At 41.6% G+C, this 20,774-nt stretch overlaps 1 protein-coding gene across 1 annotated transcript in view; it reads left to right on the top strand.

The window, feature by feature from the left end:
- The window catches only part of CDH13 (cadherin 13), a 1,415,213-nt gene that overhangs the window by 479,473 nt on the left and 914,966 nt on the right, over window positions 1-20,774 (top strand). The window contains exon 3 of the mRNA XM_006860296.1: window positions 14,387-14,595. Within this exon, the coding sequence (XP_006860358.1) occupies window positions 14,387-14,595 (209 nt within the window). The remainder of the gene's footprint in view (window positions 1-14,386; window positions 14,596-20,774) is intronic.

Raw genomic sequence — 20,774 nt, 5'->3', positions numbered from 1 at the left:
AGCAGCTGGTGGATTTGACCTGCTGACCTTGTGGTTCATAGTCTATGTCTGATCATACAGAACCACACCAGGAGTAAAACTACATGTATACATACATATACATTTTTGGTTAGAGATCTTCATAGAAAGGGAGGTATATATGCATATCTTTACTATATACATAAAAAAATAAGCGCTATTAAATATACCGTGGACTGTCAGAAGAACAGAAAACTTTGTCTTGAGAGAAGTGTGACCAGAATGCTCCTTAGAAGCAAGAGTAGCAAGACTCATCCCACATCCTTTGGACATGTACTTGGAGGGACCAGTCCCTGCAGAAGGACATCATGTTTGGTAAACTAGAGAGTCAATGAAGAAGAATAAGATCCTCACTGAGATGAATTGGCACCATGGCTGCAACAGTGAGCTCAAATATAACCATGGACGTGAGGATGTTGCAGGACTGGGCAGTTTGCCATTCTTTTGTACATACGGTTGCTAGGAATTGGAACTCACTCAGTGGCACCTAACTACAACAGTATGTTGGAGACATGGACTCCTAGTTGAAAAACACCAAACGGAAGCTCTCTGTAAATCTGAGCTTTGTTGATTCTCAAACTTGCTGAAATTATGATTTCTGTTTCGCTGAGTGAGTGACTTTCATAGTGACTTACTCAGATATTCACATGAGTTGGCATCATCATTCTCAGTTTTGTTTAGGGCGTTTCAAATGTGCTTAGCTGCCAGATTGAGATTCTGCTATTTATTCATTCAACAAACAAGATTGAGTGAGTACTGTGTCAGGTGCTATGCTATATAAAGTAATTCCAATTTGAAATACAAATTCACAGTGTTGATAAACCCTCATACAATAGACAATGCAGTTTCCTATCAGAAAACAACCTGACATGTTTTAAAGAATCGATAGGAAAGGGGCAATATAAGACTGACAGAAAGACTAGATTTAGAGGTGGCAGCTCCATTTTTAATAGTAGACAGAGAAAATCCCCTGAAAGGAGTTATAGGCTCTTTTTCTGAAAGGAAACCCTTCAGGATTTACTTGGCAAAAAAAATAGTTTTGTGCTGAAGATCATTTGACTGAATCATTCATTATACTATCTGTGTCTGACATGATAGAACTGAAGCTCTATTTTGTCAAAGTTGGGATTGACGCATGGGATGATACTGAGAATGTTTTACATTCATTTGGCAACTATCAGATCTACTAAGCCTGTGGAGGTAAAATCCACTCCTGGGTGTATCATTTCTGGTTGATTGGAAATGCTCCCACAACCTTACAGAACCATGTGAATTTCTGTGATGTCTGCAGGTCAAACATGGTACCCAGAAATCAGCCCAGTACATTCAGGAATCAGGAGCATAGGATGGACCAAGGTGGCAGGCTGTTCTTCTTGTATCACCCAAGGATCTGGTCCAGTAGGGCCAAGGATCTGGCCCAGTAGGGATGGGGTTGAGCACACAATAGCAAAAGCATGATTGGCTTGGGTTCATGAGAACAGATGGTATCCTGGGAAACCAAAGGAAATGCTTCTTTGAAGCTTTGGGTAGGTTCAGAGAGACTCTGGACTAAGTAAGCCTTGTGAGTTCCCTGAAGGAAGTTGATTCCACGAGACCAGCAGGATATTAAATGATGTAAAAAGCAATTATGTGATGGGCTAGTTCCTGGGAAGAGTTCCCCTGATGTTTCTGAACTAATTGCTACTGTAGCTGTTGGAAAGACCTTGCTTCGTATGGTCCAGGAAAGAACATACAGTCCACTCAGTGTTGTTAGTTTCCATTGAAGCAGGTCTGACTCATAGAGACACTATGCACAATTGAACGAAACCCCTTCCAGGTCCTGTGACATCTTCACAATTGTCGTTACGCTGCTTCCACAATGCCAGTCCATCTCGTTGGAGGTCTTCCTCTTTTCTCACTGACCTTCCACTTTACCTAGCATGATGTCCTTCTCCATGGACTGTTCCCTCCTGAATGTGTCTGAAGTATGAGAGACAAAGTCTCGCCATCCTGGCTTCTGAGAAGTGGTCTGGCTGCACTTCTTGCAACACAGATTTGTTTGTTCTTTAACACCATTAATATTCTTCTTCAACACCAGAATACAAATGCTTAGATTCTTCTACAGTGTAGTCTTCCTTAATCATTTCTAATTTTCACATGCATATGAAGTGATTGAAAATATCATGCCTTGGGTCCGACTCACATTAATCCTGAATCTGATAATTTTGCTTTTGAACACTTTAAAGGGTACTTTGGGAGCAGATTTGTGTAACGCAGTACTTCATTTGATCTTTTGACTGCTGCTTCCTTGAGCGTTGATTGTGGATCCAAGCAAAATGAAGGCTCTGACAACTTCAAACTTTTCTCCATGTATCATGCTGTTGTTTATCAGTCCAATGGTGCAGATTTATGTTTTCTTCATATGTGGTGCAATCCATACTGAATGCTTTAGTCTTTGATCATCATCTGTGAATATTTCAAGTCCTCTTTGCTTTCAGCAAGCAAGGTTGTGTCAGCTGCTTATCACACGTTGCTAACTATTCTTCCTTCATATAATCCAGTTTCTCAGATTATTTGCTCACGATATAGATTGAATAAGTGTGGTGAGAGGCTACAGCCTTGGTATACAACTTATCTGATTTTAAATCATATATTATCCTCTTGATGGATGTACAGGTTCCTCATGAGCATAAAGATGTGTTCCAGAATACCCAGTCTTTGCAATGTTATACAGTTTGTCATGATTCACACTGTCAAAGCCTTTACATAGTACCTAAAGCACAAGTAAACATCTTTCTGGTATTCTATGCTTTCAGCCAAGATCCATCTGAAGTCAACAATGATAACCTTCATTCCACGTCTTCCTCTGAATCCATCATGAATTTCTGGCAGCTACCTGTCAATGTACTATTGCAACCATTTTAGAATTATCTTCAGCAAAATTTTATTTGCATGTGACAGTAATGATATTGCTGGACGATTTCTGCCTTCCATTGGGTCACCTCTCTTTGCAGTGGGCATAAATATGGATCTTTTCCAATAAGTTGGCCAGGTAGCTGTCTTTTGAATTTCTTGGCATAGATGGGAGAGCACCACAGTACTGCATCAGTTTGTTGAAAGATTTCAATTTGTATCCATCAATTCCTGAAGCCTTGTTTTTCACTAATGCCTTCACTATAGCTTGGATTTATTCCTTCAATACTATCGATTCTTGATCATGGTTGAACATCAACCATTTCTTTGTGGTACTGTGATTCTGTTTATTCCTTCCATCTTCTTTTGGTGCTTTTAATATATTTTTTAAAAGGTAAAACTTGGATTTTTTCTTCAGTTCTTTCAACCTGAGAAATGCTGAGTGTGTTTTTCCCTTTTGTTTTTCTAACTCCAGGTTTTTGCACATTTTACCATGATATTAGACTTTATCTTTTTGAGCTGCTCTTTGAAATTTTCTGTTCCGCTTTTTTACTTTTTTCTTCATTTGCTTTTAACTTCTTTACACTCAAAAGCAAATTCCAGAGTCTCTTCTGACATCAATTTTTGTCTTTTCTTTCTTCCTGTCTTTTTAATAATCATTTGCTTTCTTCCTGAATGATGTTCTTGATGTTATCCCACAACTCTCTTGAATTCTGTCATTAATGTCTAATGCAGCACATCTGTTCTTAAGCTGGTATCCTAATTCAGGTAGGACATAGTTAAGGTTAATTTTTGGCTCTCATTAATTTGTTTTAAGTTTCCACCTTCTCTTCTCACAGATGTAGGTAATTTGACTCCTGTGTATTCTACCTGTGTAATCCATCCATGTGTATTGTCATAGTTTATGTTGTTTAAGAAAAGTATTTGTAATAAATAATTCATTGTTCTTACAAAATTCTATCATGTAATATCCAGCATTATTTCTGTCATGAGGCCATATTTTCCAACTAATGATCCTTCCTCTTTGTTTCTAACCTTCACATTCCATTCACAAATAATTATATATGTGTCTTGACTGCATATTTGATTAGTTTCAAACTGAAGAATTCAGTAGAATTTTTCATCACTTGCTTTAGTGTTTGGTATGTAAATTTGAATACTGTTAGTATGAACTGGTCTTCCTTGTAGGTATATGGATATTTTCCTGCCACAGAGAACATTGTACTCTGGGATACATCTTGATGATGAATGTGACTCCATTCCCTTTCAATTTGACAATCCAACAACCATATGATTGTTGTATTCAGAATGGTCAGTATCAATCCATCTCAGCTCATTAATGTTAGAATATTGATCTTTATGAGTTCCATTTCATTTTCCACTGCTTCCAACTTTCCTAGATTCATAGGTTGTATATTCTATGTTATTAATGAAATTAGTTATTAATAGATGTTTATAGCTATTTCTCCTCATTTTGAGTTATGACCCCATCAGTAGATGAAGGTCCCGAATTCTTTGCTCCATTCATGTCATTATGGTCAACCGTACTTTGAGAAGGCAGCTGTATTTTATGTGTCTTCCAATCTGAAGGGCTTGTCATCTGGTACTGTATCTGACAATGTTCCACTGCTGGTCATAGTGTTTCCATCTTCCAGCACTGTATATGACAATGTCCCACTGCTATTCATAGTGTTTCCATCTCCCAGCACTTTATCTAATAATGTTCCACTGCTATTCATAATGTTTCCAGCTCCCAGCACTGTATCTGACAATGTCCCACTGCTATTCATAAGCTTTTCAGTGGCTAAACATTCCGAAGTAGTCTGCCTCCCTTTCATTCTAGTTTGTCCTAGTCTGGAATATCTTCTAAAACCTGTCCACTATGGGTGACCCTGTTGGTCCTTAAAATCCTGGTGGCTTAGTTTCTAGAATCACAGCAACTCACAAACTACCACAGTATAACACACGCTGACAAACAGTAGCTGGTCAATGAATAAGGAAGGTTAAATTGATGACTTTGATTTATGGTGTTGAGTAGTATTATTTATACCATGGACTGCCAGAAGAACTAACAAATCTTTGTTGGAAGAAGTACAGAACACTGTTAATTTGAAGAAGAGATGGCAAGACTTCATCTCCAGGATTTTGAACTTTTTTATCACGAGGGACCTGGAGTAGGACATGATGATTGGAAAAGTGGAGAGTCAGCAAATGAGAGGAAGACCCTCAATGAGATAGAATGACACAGTGGTGGCAATAATGGGCACAAACATAGAAATGATTATGAGGAGGTCATCTGTAGTACATAAAAGTCACTATGAGTCCAAAGCAGTGTGAAGGAACACAACAACAATATACTGAAGGAACAGCTAAAGTCTGTGTTAATAAGGAAGTTATTCTAATATATCTGCTTCACTCCAGTTGGAGGGAGATCAAACAATGTATATGTTCTTGCACATGGGAAGTGCTTAATCTTGGTACTGTGCTGAATGTGGTCAGTACTGATAATCTTCAAAGCTAATTGCTAAACTTTAGAAAATCTATAAGCCCATTGATAACACATTGCTAATTTAAAATCAGCCATGTTGAGAGTATTTACACCACAGAAATTGGTAAACACTACAGATCAGGATTTTTTTTTGTTGTTACCAACACACCACTGAAATGATCTTACCATTTTCTGTGGGTGTGACATTGTGGGTTAATGCACTGGACTGCAAATTCATTTGCATCACAAGGTCCACAGTTCAAGCTCACCAACTGCTGCTCAGAAATCCTATACAGGGTTGCTATGGGTCAGAACTGACTCAAAGGCACTTAATAACAACAACATATTTAAAATGAAAATCTGCTTCAAAACTAGACAACCTCTCCACCAAGGTAGGAGAAAATAAAAACAAATTTATTATTAAATACAGAGTGTGGTGGCTGTATAGGATAAGCACTGGATTACTAGCCATGAAGCTGTAAGTTCCATCCCACCAGCCACTGCACAGAGAAAGATGAGGCTTTCTGCTTCCTCAAAGATTTACAGTCTTAGAAACCGTATACAGTATTACTATGAGTCAGAAGGAACTCAACGTCACATAATTGCAATAGCATATGAGAATCTGATGTATAACAGGCAGTCCTCTACAAAGATTGTGGAGACCAAGAGAAATGTGACCTTTTATAAGACTAAGTAGGTAGAACCTGTTTCATACATGTTTTCAAGACCCAACACATGTAGTGTTACTTCTAGTAAAAGCACTTGGAATCACCATTATATTATACATGTTGTTATTGTTGTTACGTGCCATCCAGTCACTTATAACTCCTAGTGACCCTGTATACAGTTTTCAAGGAGTGGATGGTGGATTTGAACCACCAACCTTGTGACTACCAATCCAATGCTTACCAGACAGCACCATACCAGGACTCCTAAATTCACCTAGTGATTGGGATGGTCACCTTGTGTTTACTTATTGTCTTTATCCAATCAAATAATAAAATGGGTCATATCACTGTAGCACGTGGGTAGTCTCAGTGTGGAATCTAACACCTAGCTTACACTACCTTGGATGGCCTCCTGAGCACTGTGACTTCAAGGAGAATGGGCTTGTGAAGCAGTGTGTGGGAATTGTCAGCCCCAGACAAGGTCACAGGCTCCTTCAACATCAGCTGTGATGGGCCTCAGCTCCTTGGGAGAGTTACATGGAAGTTTGGTGAAAAGGTTGAAAGAATTGGTCAGAGAATCAGGGTGTTTTTTGTTTTTTTTTTTTTAGAATCTTGTGCCCAGAGAATAAGAGTCCTAGGGTATACCCATCCCTAGGTCATGTATCCATACTCTGAAAAATAAAAATTCTTGATAAAGCAAAAAAAACAAAAAACAAAAAACAAAAACAAAAACAAATTATGCGTCTGTGCTCATGGGCAGTGCCCAGTCTTAATGGTATGATCATACCTGACCTTCCTTGATGATCATACTTCAAAGAAATGGTTTCCAGAGTCTTGGTGTGGAGCTGGAGGGTAAGCACTGGACTGCAAGGATGGTTTGAACCTCAAGGTTAGTGGTTCAAACCCACCAGCCACTCCATGGAACTATACAGGGTCTCTATGAGTCAGAACCCACTTGGTGTCACTTAACCACAGCAACAACAATCTTTTAAATTTATTTCTTTAGTATATTTATAAGAGGTAAAGGAAGAATTTTAAAGATTTTTTTTGTAGTAAATGCTCCAAGAAAAAGGTAGAGGAAGAAAGTATCTTTCCCACTTAGCATCAGGGAAAATGTGTACACAAAGATACATACACAGGGGGCTTCAGAACATTTGTGGAAAAATGGAATTGGGGATTAAAAGATAATTAAATTGTTCCATGAACTTGTTGAAGGCCTTTTGTGCATAAATATATCTCCATGGTACAAAAAGAGAAATTAATATATAGGTACATGTCATTTAACATCCCCGCTATGTGCAGTGATGTGTACCTGTGTATCAATACCTTATGGGAGTCTGCTTCCGATCATTCTTGGCACATGACTGCCATTGCTGTTGCTCCTGTTGTGGGAGGTGCTGGCTGGAGGCTGAGAGGAAGACAGTGGGAGCTTCTTCTCTCACAGTTTAGGAGGCGAAAAGTCCAAATGCAGAGTATTGGCTCTGAGGGATGCTTTCTGTTTTTGTGGGCTCTGGGGAAGTGTCCTTGTCTCCTTTCAACACCTGTAGGCCTAACATTCCATGGGAATTTTCATATGTCTTGGTTTCAGTCTTCCTCTGGGTCTTGGAAATTCACAGTACAGGAAGCCCAGGTTCAAAGCATGTACATTACTTACAGCTGCCATTTTTATGGTGACTGTGAGTCATTTTTAGCTATGACTGCTTGTTCAATCTCTTTTATATCGCAAAAAAGATCGCATCAAGATACAACCTAATCCTATAGATTTCATCTGACCTTATTAAATCATAGAAGTGAGGATTTACCACACATAAGGTGTTGTAAATCAGATCACATCGTCAGAGAAGTGATTACGTTATAGTAGATCTCACTGTTGGGGTTAACTAAGTCTTAACTGTCAAACCACTGAGAATCCAAGCCCAGCCCAGTAGATACACAGTCTAAACATTTACAAGTACAGAGTACTGAAAGTGCATCCACACCTAACAGTGGGGGTAAGGGGAGAACTACAACCCAGGTTGAAGTTATAGACCTACTGTTACACACATATCGTTGCACACATGTGCAAGTAGAGTCTGACCTCAAAGTCTCAGAGACTGTGCAACTTAGGAGCAGACCATTTTGCATGTCTTTAAGAGTCTGCATGACCTTTAAGACAATTTCTCTATCACAGACTGACTCAAATATGCAATAACAGCTTATAGTCACTGTATTCATCCATTCCTTTCTGTATGAATAGGACTGTTTAATATTTTGCAGATATATTTCAGTTTATCTGTATTTTCCTATTTCTTGGGATCATCCAACACCTTGATTTGTTTCCCTCACACATTTCTTGATGGTTAGAATGCTTTTTGTTTTGGATTTTCATTCTTAAGAACCAGATTCAAAAGAAAGAAATAGCAGGGATTAAAAAAAAAAAAAAAGTGAAGGATCAAGGTCAGGAAGACTAAGCCTCTTAATTCACAAGCCAAACTTCCCATTTCAATTGTGGTTTTGTCTCTCAGCTGAAGTTTGTCTTTTTGTGGCATTCACGTTAAACCCAGAAGACGTTTTGAGTGGAAACACGCTGGAAGCCTAATTGAAACGCTGAATGGGGTCCGTTTGTCTAATTTGCATTCTTTCCTCCAGGTAGGGAGTTTTTTCTTCCTTCTCACTCTTCCTGGGGTGTTCAAAGATTATCTCAAAGAATGATGGTGTACAATTGATTCCAATATATCCCCCTGCACTATATATATGTATATGTATATATGTATGTACACTAATTTCTATAAGCTATTTTAAATGCCATAGTAATAAACTAAGGGAAACATTTATAGGATAACAATAATACAGATAGTGCATCCCAGTCCTTAAAACCCATACAAAGGTGTAGAGTATTTATTCACAAATTTAATTGTTCATTAGAGTTTTATCTTTTGGTTATTCACCATGGTGTCATTCAGAGCTCCTTAGGAGGTTGTCTCTATAGAAACACATATTTTTTTAATAGATAGACATAACTATTCAACTTTATTTTTAATGTGCTCTTCGACCTTTATTCTCTGGAACACACTGAGGCGCAATCTATATTGAAAAAGTTTGAGACTCACTGACACTTTTGTTCAGTCAACAAAATTGCTAATACCAAACAAGAATGCAAGATCCATGGCATTTGTTGTGTACTTTGATAGGGAATTTGAGGTGAGATGATTATCATTGGGAAAGGAGATTCTGCTTATCCAAAAATAAAAGGAATAATGGTGTAGAGTGTTCTTTGTCTTTTGATTCCGTATTGGTCATATTTTTCTGATGCTTCATGTCGATATTGCTGATGTAGTTAGCATAGGAGCACGACTAGGGGCAAGGAGGTTGACCCAGACCAGCTCTTCCTGAATAAGGATGGATTCTCAGCCATCACTCTGAGGGTTTTTGTGGCTACAAAGATGTTTTAGTTACCTAGGGCTGCTGTCACAGAAATACCACAAGTGGGTGGCACTGAAGAGCTGAAATGTATTGCATCATAGTTTTGGAGGCTAGAAATCCAAACCAGTGTGTCAGCAATATTGGATCCTTCTTTATTAGTTATCTCTGATGTCCCTTGGGCTCTTGGTGATCCTCACCTGTATCCTTCTTCACTGCTATGTGTGTGTCTCATTGTTTACTCATTTTATAACTCAGAAGTGATTAGGTTTAGAACCCACCCTACACTATTATGACCTCATAAACCTAACAATGAAAATCATGCTTCCATGTAGGCTAGATTCACAGATGTACAACAAAACACCTGTTTTGTTGTTGTGTGCCATTGAGTTGATTCTGACTCGTAGTGATTACTACAGACAAAATAGAACTGGCCCTTAAGGTTTCCAAGATTGTTATCTGAATGAACACAGATTACCACATCTTTCTTCCATGGGACAGTTACTGGGTTTAATATGCTGACCTTTCATTTAGTAGTCATGTGCCTAAGTACTGTGTCACCAGAGCTCTTTTAGCAGCTATTTTAGGGGACACAAACTCATTATACAAGGACAAACTTCTGTTTTTGACTCTGTAAATTTATTTCACTGTGTATTAAAAAATGCAATGGGCACTCTTTTATATTATAAAGATCATCTTCAAATAATTGGACATCATACAGTGAATCAATTAAAATAAGATATTAACAAATACTTGATTGCATACAAGGGTTTGGCAAAATGGTAATATGGGACTGAATGGTGAAAGGAAGGCAGTCTGTCCCCAGACACTCTGGAGAGAGCCCAGTGCCTTCAGCCTGAGGCTTCTGGTAGAGTGGTGTGTCCTCTGGGCATTTAATAACAGCTCACTAGATCAACTGTGCCCTGAGCATTTTCTGATCCTATATTTTAACTTCCTGTTAACTTCCCCAATGAACTGTGGTTCCCCAATGAACAGTGAGTGTGGTCTCTGAGTTCCGTGTGACCAGTATGATGAATTATTGAATTCAGCTGCTTAGAGAGGGATATGGGAGGAATGGCTCATGACATATATTATTACAGTTTGGGGGGAATGTGGGTTCTAGAATCAGACAGTATGGGTGTGAGCATCTCCTATGGATGCATGGCAGCTAAGAATCCCTGTTTTTATTGTTGTCGTGTTGTGAAGTGCCATTGAGTCCATTCCGACCCATAGCGACCCTGTATAGGGTTTCCAAGGAGCATCTGGTGAGCTTGAACCACTGACCTTGCAGTTCAAACGACTTGGCAGTCTGACGCATTAGCCCACAGTGCCACACCAGGACTCCTATTCTTGTTTTATTTTTATTGTGAATTAGGTTAGGTTTTATAGATCAGATCAGTTTTCCATTCAACAATTCATAAACATTTTGTTGTATCTCATTGGGGGTAATTCCCACAGTGGAACATCCCTCATTTCAGTTCCTCCCTGTGTTTCCTGTGTCTGTTTTCAGTGAGGATGAACCATTCTCTACCTCACACAAACCATGTGACGATTCCTTGTAATCATTAATGTCAAATGCGCAGCAGAGTCCTGTTATTTGGGGGGAAATGGCACCATAGATGTGCAGGGAGTCTTTGTACATAGAATCCATTTGAAGACTCTTTGCACATCATTGTGATGTTTACTATGGGTAAGGTTCACGAAGCACTTCCAAACCTCTCAGGGGAGCTAAGTGGAGCTTTGCCAAGAAAAGGGGATAACTCAGCCATGGGCAAGGCCAGGTGCTCTGCCTCCCTCCCTTGAGCCTCAGCAGAAGTGCCTGTAGTAACTGGAAACTATCTCCATGGCAACAACATATAGCCTGGCAGGGCAGAGCAGGGGTTTGTGATTAGACAGAGGTGGAAGGACCCAGGAGGCGGGCGGAATGCCAGCTAGAAGAGGGCCACCCTGCAGGGAAAGGCAGCTCCCTTAGTTCCAGAGTTACAGTATAAAGATGCTACAAGTTCACATGCATGGGGAACACAGTGGATCCATAAAATAAGTTGTTGTTGTTGTTGTTGTTGTTAAGTGCCGTCGAGTGGATTCCAACCCATGGTGACCCAGTATAGGGTTTTCGAGGAGCAGCTGGTGAGCTTGAACCACCAACCTTGCAATTCAAATGGCTTTGCATTCAGATGCATTAACCCACAGTACCACACCAGGACTGGATGATAAACCACAAGGTTGGCGGTTTGAACCCACCACCTGCTCCATGGGAGAAAGATAAGACTTTCTGCTCCTGCAAACATTTTTAAAAGCCTTGGACACCCCTATGGAGGGTTGCTGTGAGTTGGAACTGACTGGACAACTCTCAACAACAACATGTTCATATGCATGGTGCCCCAAGCTTTGTTCTGAGCACTTTATGTCTGTAGATACAGATCACCTGGTTTAACAGTCACCATAAGGGTTGTAGTTCCTGGGAGCTATGTTCTAACATATGCCCCCATTTTGCAGATGAAGACATTGAGGAGGAATGAGGATAGACCATTTTCCCCTAGTCACATTGCTCCTGAGCATTACCAACATGAGGAAAGAGGTTTTGAAACTGATCATTAAAAATGTAATTTCTTAGGACACAGGAATAGCAGTTACAGCATACTGAATCCCCATCCTGTCTGTGTACCAGGAATGACTAGAACATGTTGGGGCTGGCATTGTATTGAACAGTGTGTTGTCAAAAGTTCTTGGTCCTGGGGTAGCAGATTCATCTAAAGAGTTTTCAAGGAATGCAAGAGCTTGGAATCTAGGCTGGTCCAGTTGTGTCAGGATCTTGGGATGGAGAGGGGCAGCCAGTTCTCTCTTCTTGTTTACTGTCCCCTGGTGATTCTGTGTGTCATAGGCAGTGTTAGAGAACCATCATTTAGAAGGTGAGCTCTGGAGTCTGTGAGTGCAATCACACAATGACTTCCAGGGATCCACTCCTTGCCTGTTTGACACAGTCAGGGTGGGCAGAGAGCTCACATAGGTCGGATGCCTGCCATATATCAGATCTTGAAGGTAAATATGGTCTCTCTCTCACTTTTACCTTGGGCCTCTGATGGTCCCCTGAGGAACCTGTACATGGCCCCAGGGTGTGGGAATGTGACACCTGCCCTTTCCCTACTTGTCCAGCCATTCCTTGGTGGGGGTGGGCATAGTGTAGACCTTGGACAGTACTGACAGATAGTTCAGGGGCACATTCTTTCTCTATCTCTTTTCTGTATGTGACCTTGGGTGAGTTAGTACATCTTTCTGGGAGATTGATGCCTATAGATGGTGCATTCTCAGTGGGTTCGTATTTCCCCAAGGACGTAAAATGGGTTCTTGGATAGGGAAAGTTAAAAACACCACTGAGTTTATGTATATAATACAATTGGATACACAGTACTGGTGTGGCACTGGGGATTAGTGCACCAGCCTGCAAAGTCACTTGAACTGCAAGGTTGGAGGTTCAAGCTCACCACCTGTTCCTTGGAAATCATATATAGGATTGCTATAAGTTGGAACTAACTCAACAGAACTTAACAACAACAACTATACACTACAGGCACAGCTTGGAAACACCGTGATTCAGTTCCTGACATTCACAAAGAAGTAGGTAGTACCATAAGGGGAGTCACATAATGTTTTTTGTTTCCCATTTCACATAAAACTGATGTTGACACTATGCTGTAGTCTGTTACGTATGAAATGACACCATGAAAACATTTGATGTATTGTGGGGATCACTAACATGTGACACAAAGACATAAAGACATAAAGTGAGCACATGCTTGACGCAGCATTGCCACAAACCTTCAATTTATATATAAGCAGCGCAATATCTATGAAGCACACTAAAGCACCGTGCAATAAAATGAGGTATGCCTATATAGTCAGTAAGCAGATTTAGAATATATCTCTGATGCTAAAATTCCATAGAGGAGAATGACAATTGGGAGGAAAGTATGTGTGTTTGTTGTCTGTGCTTCTCCCACACAAGGTTGAATTAGTCAGTGGTAGGAACTTTGCTCAAATCTACGCACCCCCTACATCATCATTGTCACAGCTTTAGTCTGAGTCCAATGTTACTTATACAAAATTGATAAAAGCAGATGAGTTTTCTTGACTTTTGTTCCTGTTCTTCTCCACACTATTTTCTAGAACCCAAATCCATTGATTTATAATCTTTGGACTTGGACTTGGTTCCCCACACTTTTCACACACTCCCTATTGGGTTTCAATGTACTTCAGCCTTTGGGAAGCATAAATCTATACTGTAACCAGACAGAAACCTAATCTTGACTTACATGCTGAAAAAAAGTCCCAGGCTCTAGGGCAATGGCCTAATGGAGTGGCTTTCCCCAATTTACACAAAGACACTTCTGCTTAACTGTCAGCTTCTCCTTAAACATTCTCAGTATCCCATTCCAGCTCAAATTTGCCTCTGATCCAGCACACCAAGTTAGTTGTCTTTCCACAAATCTATTGTTTATTCAACCATACCCACTTTGTATACATACTTTCCTCAGCCTAGAATGTTCTTCACCCTTTCTAGGCTTTCTAATCTGCTTATCTTCAAGTCCCAGCTTAAATATTTGCCCATGATGCTCCTAAATATATTGTTGGTTTCTCCACAACACCTCAAACATTCCTCTTGTGTTACTCTTCCATGAATGAGGGCCAGGGGCTGTCTCCTACCCATCTTTGCATCTTCTGTGCTTCCTTCCTGCCTGGGAAACATGGGAAGTAGCCAAGGGGTATGTCTTGATTGAGTCTTCAGCATGAACAAAGTCATGGGAGGAGAAGGGAGTTGTGTTTGTGGGATCTGGGTGGGTGGTCCACCTAAAGTGGGCCAGAGACATCTCAAGGCTTAGGCTGTAGAGTGTGCTCATACTCCCCCCATTGTGTTTCTTTGCAGTGACCTTCAGTGACTGTAAAGGTAATGACAAGCTGCGCTATGAGGTCTCAAGCCCCTACTTCAAGGTGAACAGTAATGGGGGCTTAGTTGCCCTGAAGAATGTCACCGCCGTGGGCAGGACTCTGTTCGTCCACGCAAGAACACCTCATGCGGAAGACATGGCAGAGCTAGTGGTCATCGGGGGCCGAGACATCCAGGGCTCCCTGCAGGTAATGTAGTTACTTGGGATAAGTTGAGTTCAAGGAGGAGTGTTGGAGTCTGTCAGTTGTATATGGAAAATGGGTCATTATCTTGCTACCTTGGCCAGGGTTCTTTGATTGTTGCAAAGTTCAGAAACCCAACTAAAAAAAAATAAGGTTTGAGTGGGAAAAAAAAACCCAGAGTAATCTGATATAATTTGATGAACTTGACCTACACCTATGGATGCATTAGCTCAAAAGAGGGAACAAGTCTTAACAGCAAGAATCATTCCCACCCCCTCAATACACAGGGTAGACAGGGATGGGCAACTTGGACATTGGCTACCCAAAATGGGGAGAGGAAAGGCTTCAAAGGCAAGAAGTGACTGGCTTACAAGCTTTCAAGAGGAAGCCTAGATCCAGAGGGCATAGAGGAAGATAGAATCTCTACTGAGTTGTATCCAATCTGTCTGGGTGGGGCTGAGGAAAGGAGATGGGGACAGAACTCATGTGGTACAATAGTGAATAATTACTATCAGAACTGACTGTGAGGGTTGGGGGCTGGATATGTAAAAAAAAAAAAAAAGTTAGGAAAGGGAATTGCATACTGGGCAGTCAAGAACCATGGTGTCCCAATGAAGTTCCACAGTGAGGCAATCAATGCATATTGTGCTGGTCCTTGACCAGGTCCTGGTGCCCACCCCTTTCCAGAAGGGCAGGCATGCTGAGCCCTGAACTTACATGCATGTACATACGTTTCATGTGTACCAAACCACCAGCTACCATCCAGACTTCGTGATTCCATCATCAGAACGCCTTCTCCAGCACCTGACTCACCTCGCCCTCCATCAGATGCTCAAAGATGTTGAGCTTTCTTGATTAAAGGGAGGGCAGAATCCTAACAGCAGTCATGATGGGCTCGCAGCATTGTGTACCTAATCACCTCCTTGTCTGGTCTTCCCCAGTTGTCCAAAGCCTGTGATTCTCATTGCCCTCCTCCATCTGCTGCATTTCCCACAACCCTGCTCCAGCTGCTCATGCTAACTGCTGGCGTTTGGCTGGTGGAGTGAGCCTCGGCTGCACATCTGGCAGCAGGCTATACAACTGGCAAGGTGAATGTTGCTTTCTTGCCATTGCTGTCTGGGTGACCTCCAGAGAATCCTGGAACATCTTAATCTCTATGTTAAAAGGGTAAAACAATCAAGGATGGCAAGCAAGAGGCACATGTGTGCGCTGGTCTGCCCCGTGCCTGTGGCAGATGTTGCTACTCACCCACCAGACTCTGCCAGTGAGCCCTGGTACTGTTTGATTGTCTTTCTCAGCACCATCGTTTTGGAAGCTCTTCTCACTGATTGTGTGAAAATGGTTTTAGGGATGAAGTCTCTTTTCTATCCCTGAACTGGGCAAATGTTACACTTCCCCTCTACAATGGAGATGTCCTAAAACAAGGGTGGATGGCAACCTAAAAATAAAAATAAAATGGATATATCCACAGCATGCCAGTGATGTTTTCAAAGAAAACAGGACATCCTTGTATCCTTCCCAGTGTGGGGACACATTGTCACAAAGACAAACTTTTCTCCTCCTTCGCCATGGTCAACCCATTTTCCCAGACTCCCACTAACTCAGGATATAAAACTCCAGACTGAGTGAAAGCAAAAAAATGTTTGGGATGTGTGTAGCCCAGGGCACCACTGATGAACCAGTGACTAGTATGGTAGGCCTTCTAAATATTTGGTGCATGGGATTGGATATATGTAAGTGGACATTGTTCATCTCAACTTGTGCGTTGTCTCTGTTTCTCGGGAAGATGAGTCTAGCCTTTCACTTCAGATAGAGCTGGAGGGTTGCTAAGCAGTGCTCAGGACTGATGCTTCCTTGAAGGGCTGGGAGATCCGGGATTCATAACAAGGGACTCAGCCTCATGAAGTGCCAGTCTGAGTCTCCGGGAACCATCTCTCCAGAGGCCAGCTCTTCTGGTGAAACAAGCTGGCTCTCATTTACCTCACTGTCTGAAAAACCTCCCCAGAGATGGTTTGATTCTTGTAAAGCTCACAGAGGTTTATCCACCACTCAGTTTTCCAGACTCCCACAGAACAGGCATTCTAGTCCACCTTTAGTAATTGTCTCAGGTTTGAAAACAGACCTAACAGAGCTTCCCGGATGTGCATGTAATACAAATGACAAAAAAGGAGAAACAGGAAAAAAGAAAAGGAAAACTTAAAAAAAATAGCAAAAGTATCTCTCAGAGGTGAGCAAAAGACTCACTAGAATTCAGTCTGTGGTTTTGACATCCTATTGTTTGGAGATAGGCAAGCAGGCCAGTGATGAAAGAGGGACAACTTATGGACTGCTAACCACAAGGTCAGCAGTTTGAATCTAGGAGTCATTCCATGGGAGAACAGATGAAGGTTTCTACTCTTGTAAAGATTTATATATAGCCTCAGAAACGCTATACAGGGTAACTATTAGTTGGAAGTAGCTTATTGACACACAACAGTAACACTAATAACCGTTTGCATCAAAGCTGACCAACAACAAGAGAGGGACAGCAATACCTATGAGAGTCCACTTAGCTACTGGTGGGAGAGGGGACACGAACATGTGAATTGATGAAGGACCAAGAAGGAAAGTAAAAGGGATTTAGAGAAGTGAGACTCACAGGGGGCTGCTGTGGTGATAATAGTCAAATCCTTTGTGGGACATATATGTCCTGGTCCATGTTGGGTTGGAGGAACTAACTGTATGAGGCATACTCACTGACTATATGGTACTTACTGTGTGCTGTGAACATGTTACCAGGAGGGGCCAGTACTTGGAGAAGGACACCATGTTTGGAAAAGTGGAGGGTTGGCAAAAAAGAGGAAGACACTTAATGAGATGGATTGGCACAGTGGTAGCAGCAATGAGCTCAAATATGACAATTGTGAGGGTCATGCAGCAGAAGGCATTGTTTTCTTCTGTTGTGTACAGAGTCAGTGTGAAACACAGCTGGCCCTATGGTACCTAACCACAACAGCTGGATACAGCACACTCAGTATGTATGTGGAATGTACTGTGCACCTGGCAATGTTCTCCATGGACTACAAATGGCAACTCGTTTCATCTTCCCAGCAGTCCCATGAAGCAGTTGCTGCTCATTTTACAATGGGAAAACTGAGACACAAGAAGTGAAGAAAGAACTGTGTGTAGATGAGACTCAAGCATATACCTCTAACCAGGTCCTCATTTGTGAAAAGGGGATAAGAATAGAGCCCACACCATGTAGCTCTTCTATTGGACGCTACATCAGGTACTGAAGAACTTTTCTCATGAATGGAATGATTTTGGAATGTCTCCAACAGGGGTGGGGAACACCTAGCCCGTGGGCCATATAAGGCCTGTTTAGTCATTTGATCTGGCCCTTCCAAGGCAGCCACAGTTCCCACCATCACATTGTTGTTGTTGCTAAGTGTTGTCAACTTGGTTCCAACTCATAGCAACCCTGTAAAGGGTTACTGAGGAGCAACTGGTTAGCTTGTACCTCCAACCTTGTGATTCCAGCCAACCTTGTTAATTATGGAAGTTAACAGCTCACAGTTCAGGATTAGAAATGCTTACTGACCTTATAGTCTAGTACATTAGCCCACAACACCACACCAGGACTCCTAGACATCATATTGGTGTTGTTAAATGCCATCAACTTGATTCCGACTCATAGCAATCCTGAATAGGGTTTCCAAGGAGCAGCTGGTGAGCTTGAACTACTGATCTTGTAGTTCAAAGCGATTTTGCATTCCAGCGCATTAACCCACAGCGCCACACTAGGACTCATCACCTTAGGAGTGAGTTAATGAAATATTTGACCAAATATAGCAGGCTCATTTTAAGTTGATAATTTCTGTGTAGCCCTGAAATGATGTCATAAATTTTGGCTGAAAAAAAAGTGCTCCTCACCCCTACTCTAGAAGGACAAGGTATGAAACCGGGTTAGCACACCCTTTCAAGCTCTGAGACAGAGTCAGAATTTGGGCCAAAGGCAAAAAGGATAGAAGGTCAAAGGAAAGAAAGAGAGTACGTGATTACAGGGGCAAGTGGAGCACACCGTGTAACCCAGCCAGGAGAAATTTCACAGCTCCGCATTTCAAAACACTGTACTACAAAATGAAGATTCCTCATTGGTAAATTCAACCCCTCTCAAAGCACAGTTTAGTGGCCACACCTAGAGCCAGGTTCATCGTTAATTAAAGGATATGTCTCATTTGTAACTTGCTACCTGTGACCCATTCACCTGGCAAGTCTGTTTCCTGAATCTGGGAACCTTCCTTGTTACTGGTTTAATTTCAGACCGTCACGTTATTTCTGCATTATTAATGGGCCACCCACAACCCAGGACTTGCCTGGCTGTGTTAGATCACCTTAGATTTAAGTTGGCAGAGCAACAGTTTAATCCCAGTCTTTTGTCAGCCATGGAAGGATTGTTGCTGAGGGTGGAGAGGTTAACAGGCTTGCATGAAAGGGTTTCCAGCCCTGCGGAAGGCAATGATGAGCCGGGCTGATGAGAATATTCCTGGTCTGAACATGACTTGTCCCCTCCTCAGCTGTCTCTCCCTGCCTGCCAGCCATGAGGAGAAGCAGACTTTAGAACAGTAACAACAAGAACCTTATATACAGAGTTTCAAAAAGTTTACATGGAACAGCTTCGTGTTTCATAATTTGTACTTTAATGTCTTTACCTGCTGTGTAAATAGGACTAATCAAACCCATTTTCTAGCCCAAAGAGCACCATTTGTTTTTGTTTTTGAGTTAAGAAGATGTACTATCCATGCCCATAAATTACAGAGACGAAATCTGTCATGAATTAAGAAGGGGATAAAGTCAGGCTAGCCTATAAACATAGCAGGGAGCTGGTATGCATTGATTTTGACTTCCAACTTGAGAACTACACAGGCTGTGGTTTTGACTTTTCTTTTGAGACATGACAACCTATGCTGGGAACAGTGGTGGAACTGAGATTCTCATGGCCCAGGCAGCTGGGTCCTCATGAACAAGACAGAAAGTAGAGCCGGAGCCTCTCAGGGTCGTTTTCTATGGCAAATCATGGTGGCCATGGGCAGTTGTTAGTAGTTGTCACTCAGTTGGGTCTAATTCCTGGTGCCAGCTTTCTGACCATTGGTATGATGGTGTTGTGTGCCCATGGTGCCAGTCCATCTCATTGAGCATTTCCCTCCCTTCTATGTTCCTGTTGTCTCCTCATGCCTAGCGCACTGCCTGTTGCATATGTTCAACACATGTCTTTGGAGTAAATAGATGAGTACATGGAAGACCTCTCTCACCCCATTTTCTGCTTTGAATTCTGGGTTTCAGTGTTACCAAACCACTTGCCCTCTCTTGAGTTGACCATACTCTCTCCTGCCTTTACACTGGTTCTTCCCTTTGTCTGTGTTGTGTGTGCCCTCCTCTGATAATCTAAATGGCCCACAACTGGCCCCAACTGGCCCAGTTAGCTCCTGAAATACTTTGGAACCTGTCCATATCTCCCTTCTACAGGACAAACTCACTGACTAACCCTTCTTGTTGTTGTTAAGTTCCATCAAATCGGTTCCAACCCATAGCGACCCTGTAGAGATTTCCAAGGTGTGGCTGATGAGTTTGAACCACTGACTTTGCAGATCAAATAGAATTTGCATTTGAGCACATTAACCCACAGGGTCACATCAGGATTCCAGAACTGGCCCTTAGCTGGTTGGTATTTGTCTGCTATCCTCCCTCTTAGAGCATGTCTGGCTCTCTGCCATCATTGTACCAAATGTTAACTGACTGTGGACTTGTGTTCTGCCCCTTTTGTGGGACTTGACTCCCACAAAGAGGCTGAGAGTTCCAGTCTAGGGCCAGATGTCCCTGGCTTCACTCAGAACCCTGCTCCTACCAGCCCTGCTTCAGTCTCTTCAGCTGTAAAATGGGATAATAAATTGTAGTATCTACCATGCTTGCTTTAGACAGCATAACAGATGACTATACACCTTACCAGATGAAATACACAGAAATCAAATTGACTATACCTGTGGAAAAGCTCCATATCCTCAGCCAAAACAAGCCCAGCGTCAGATTGTGGAACAGACCATCAATTGCTTATATACAAATTCAGACTGAAGCTGAAGGTCATGAAAACAACTCCACAAAAGCCAAAATATAACCTTGAATATATCCCACCTGAATTTAGAGATCAC

The sequence above is a fragment of the Chrysochloris asiatica genome, unplaced genomic scaffold (assembly GCF_000296735.1).
Source record: "Chrysochloris asiatica unplaced genomic scaffold, ChrAsi1.0 scaffold00037, whole genome shotgun sequence".
Taxonomy (NCBI): Eukaryota; Metazoa; Chordata; class Mammalia; order Afrosoricida; family Chrysochloridae; genus Chrysochloris; species Chrysochloris asiatica.
Note: the sequence above shows the minus strand (reverse complement) of the source record. Positions and strands in the feature narration are given on the sequence as shown.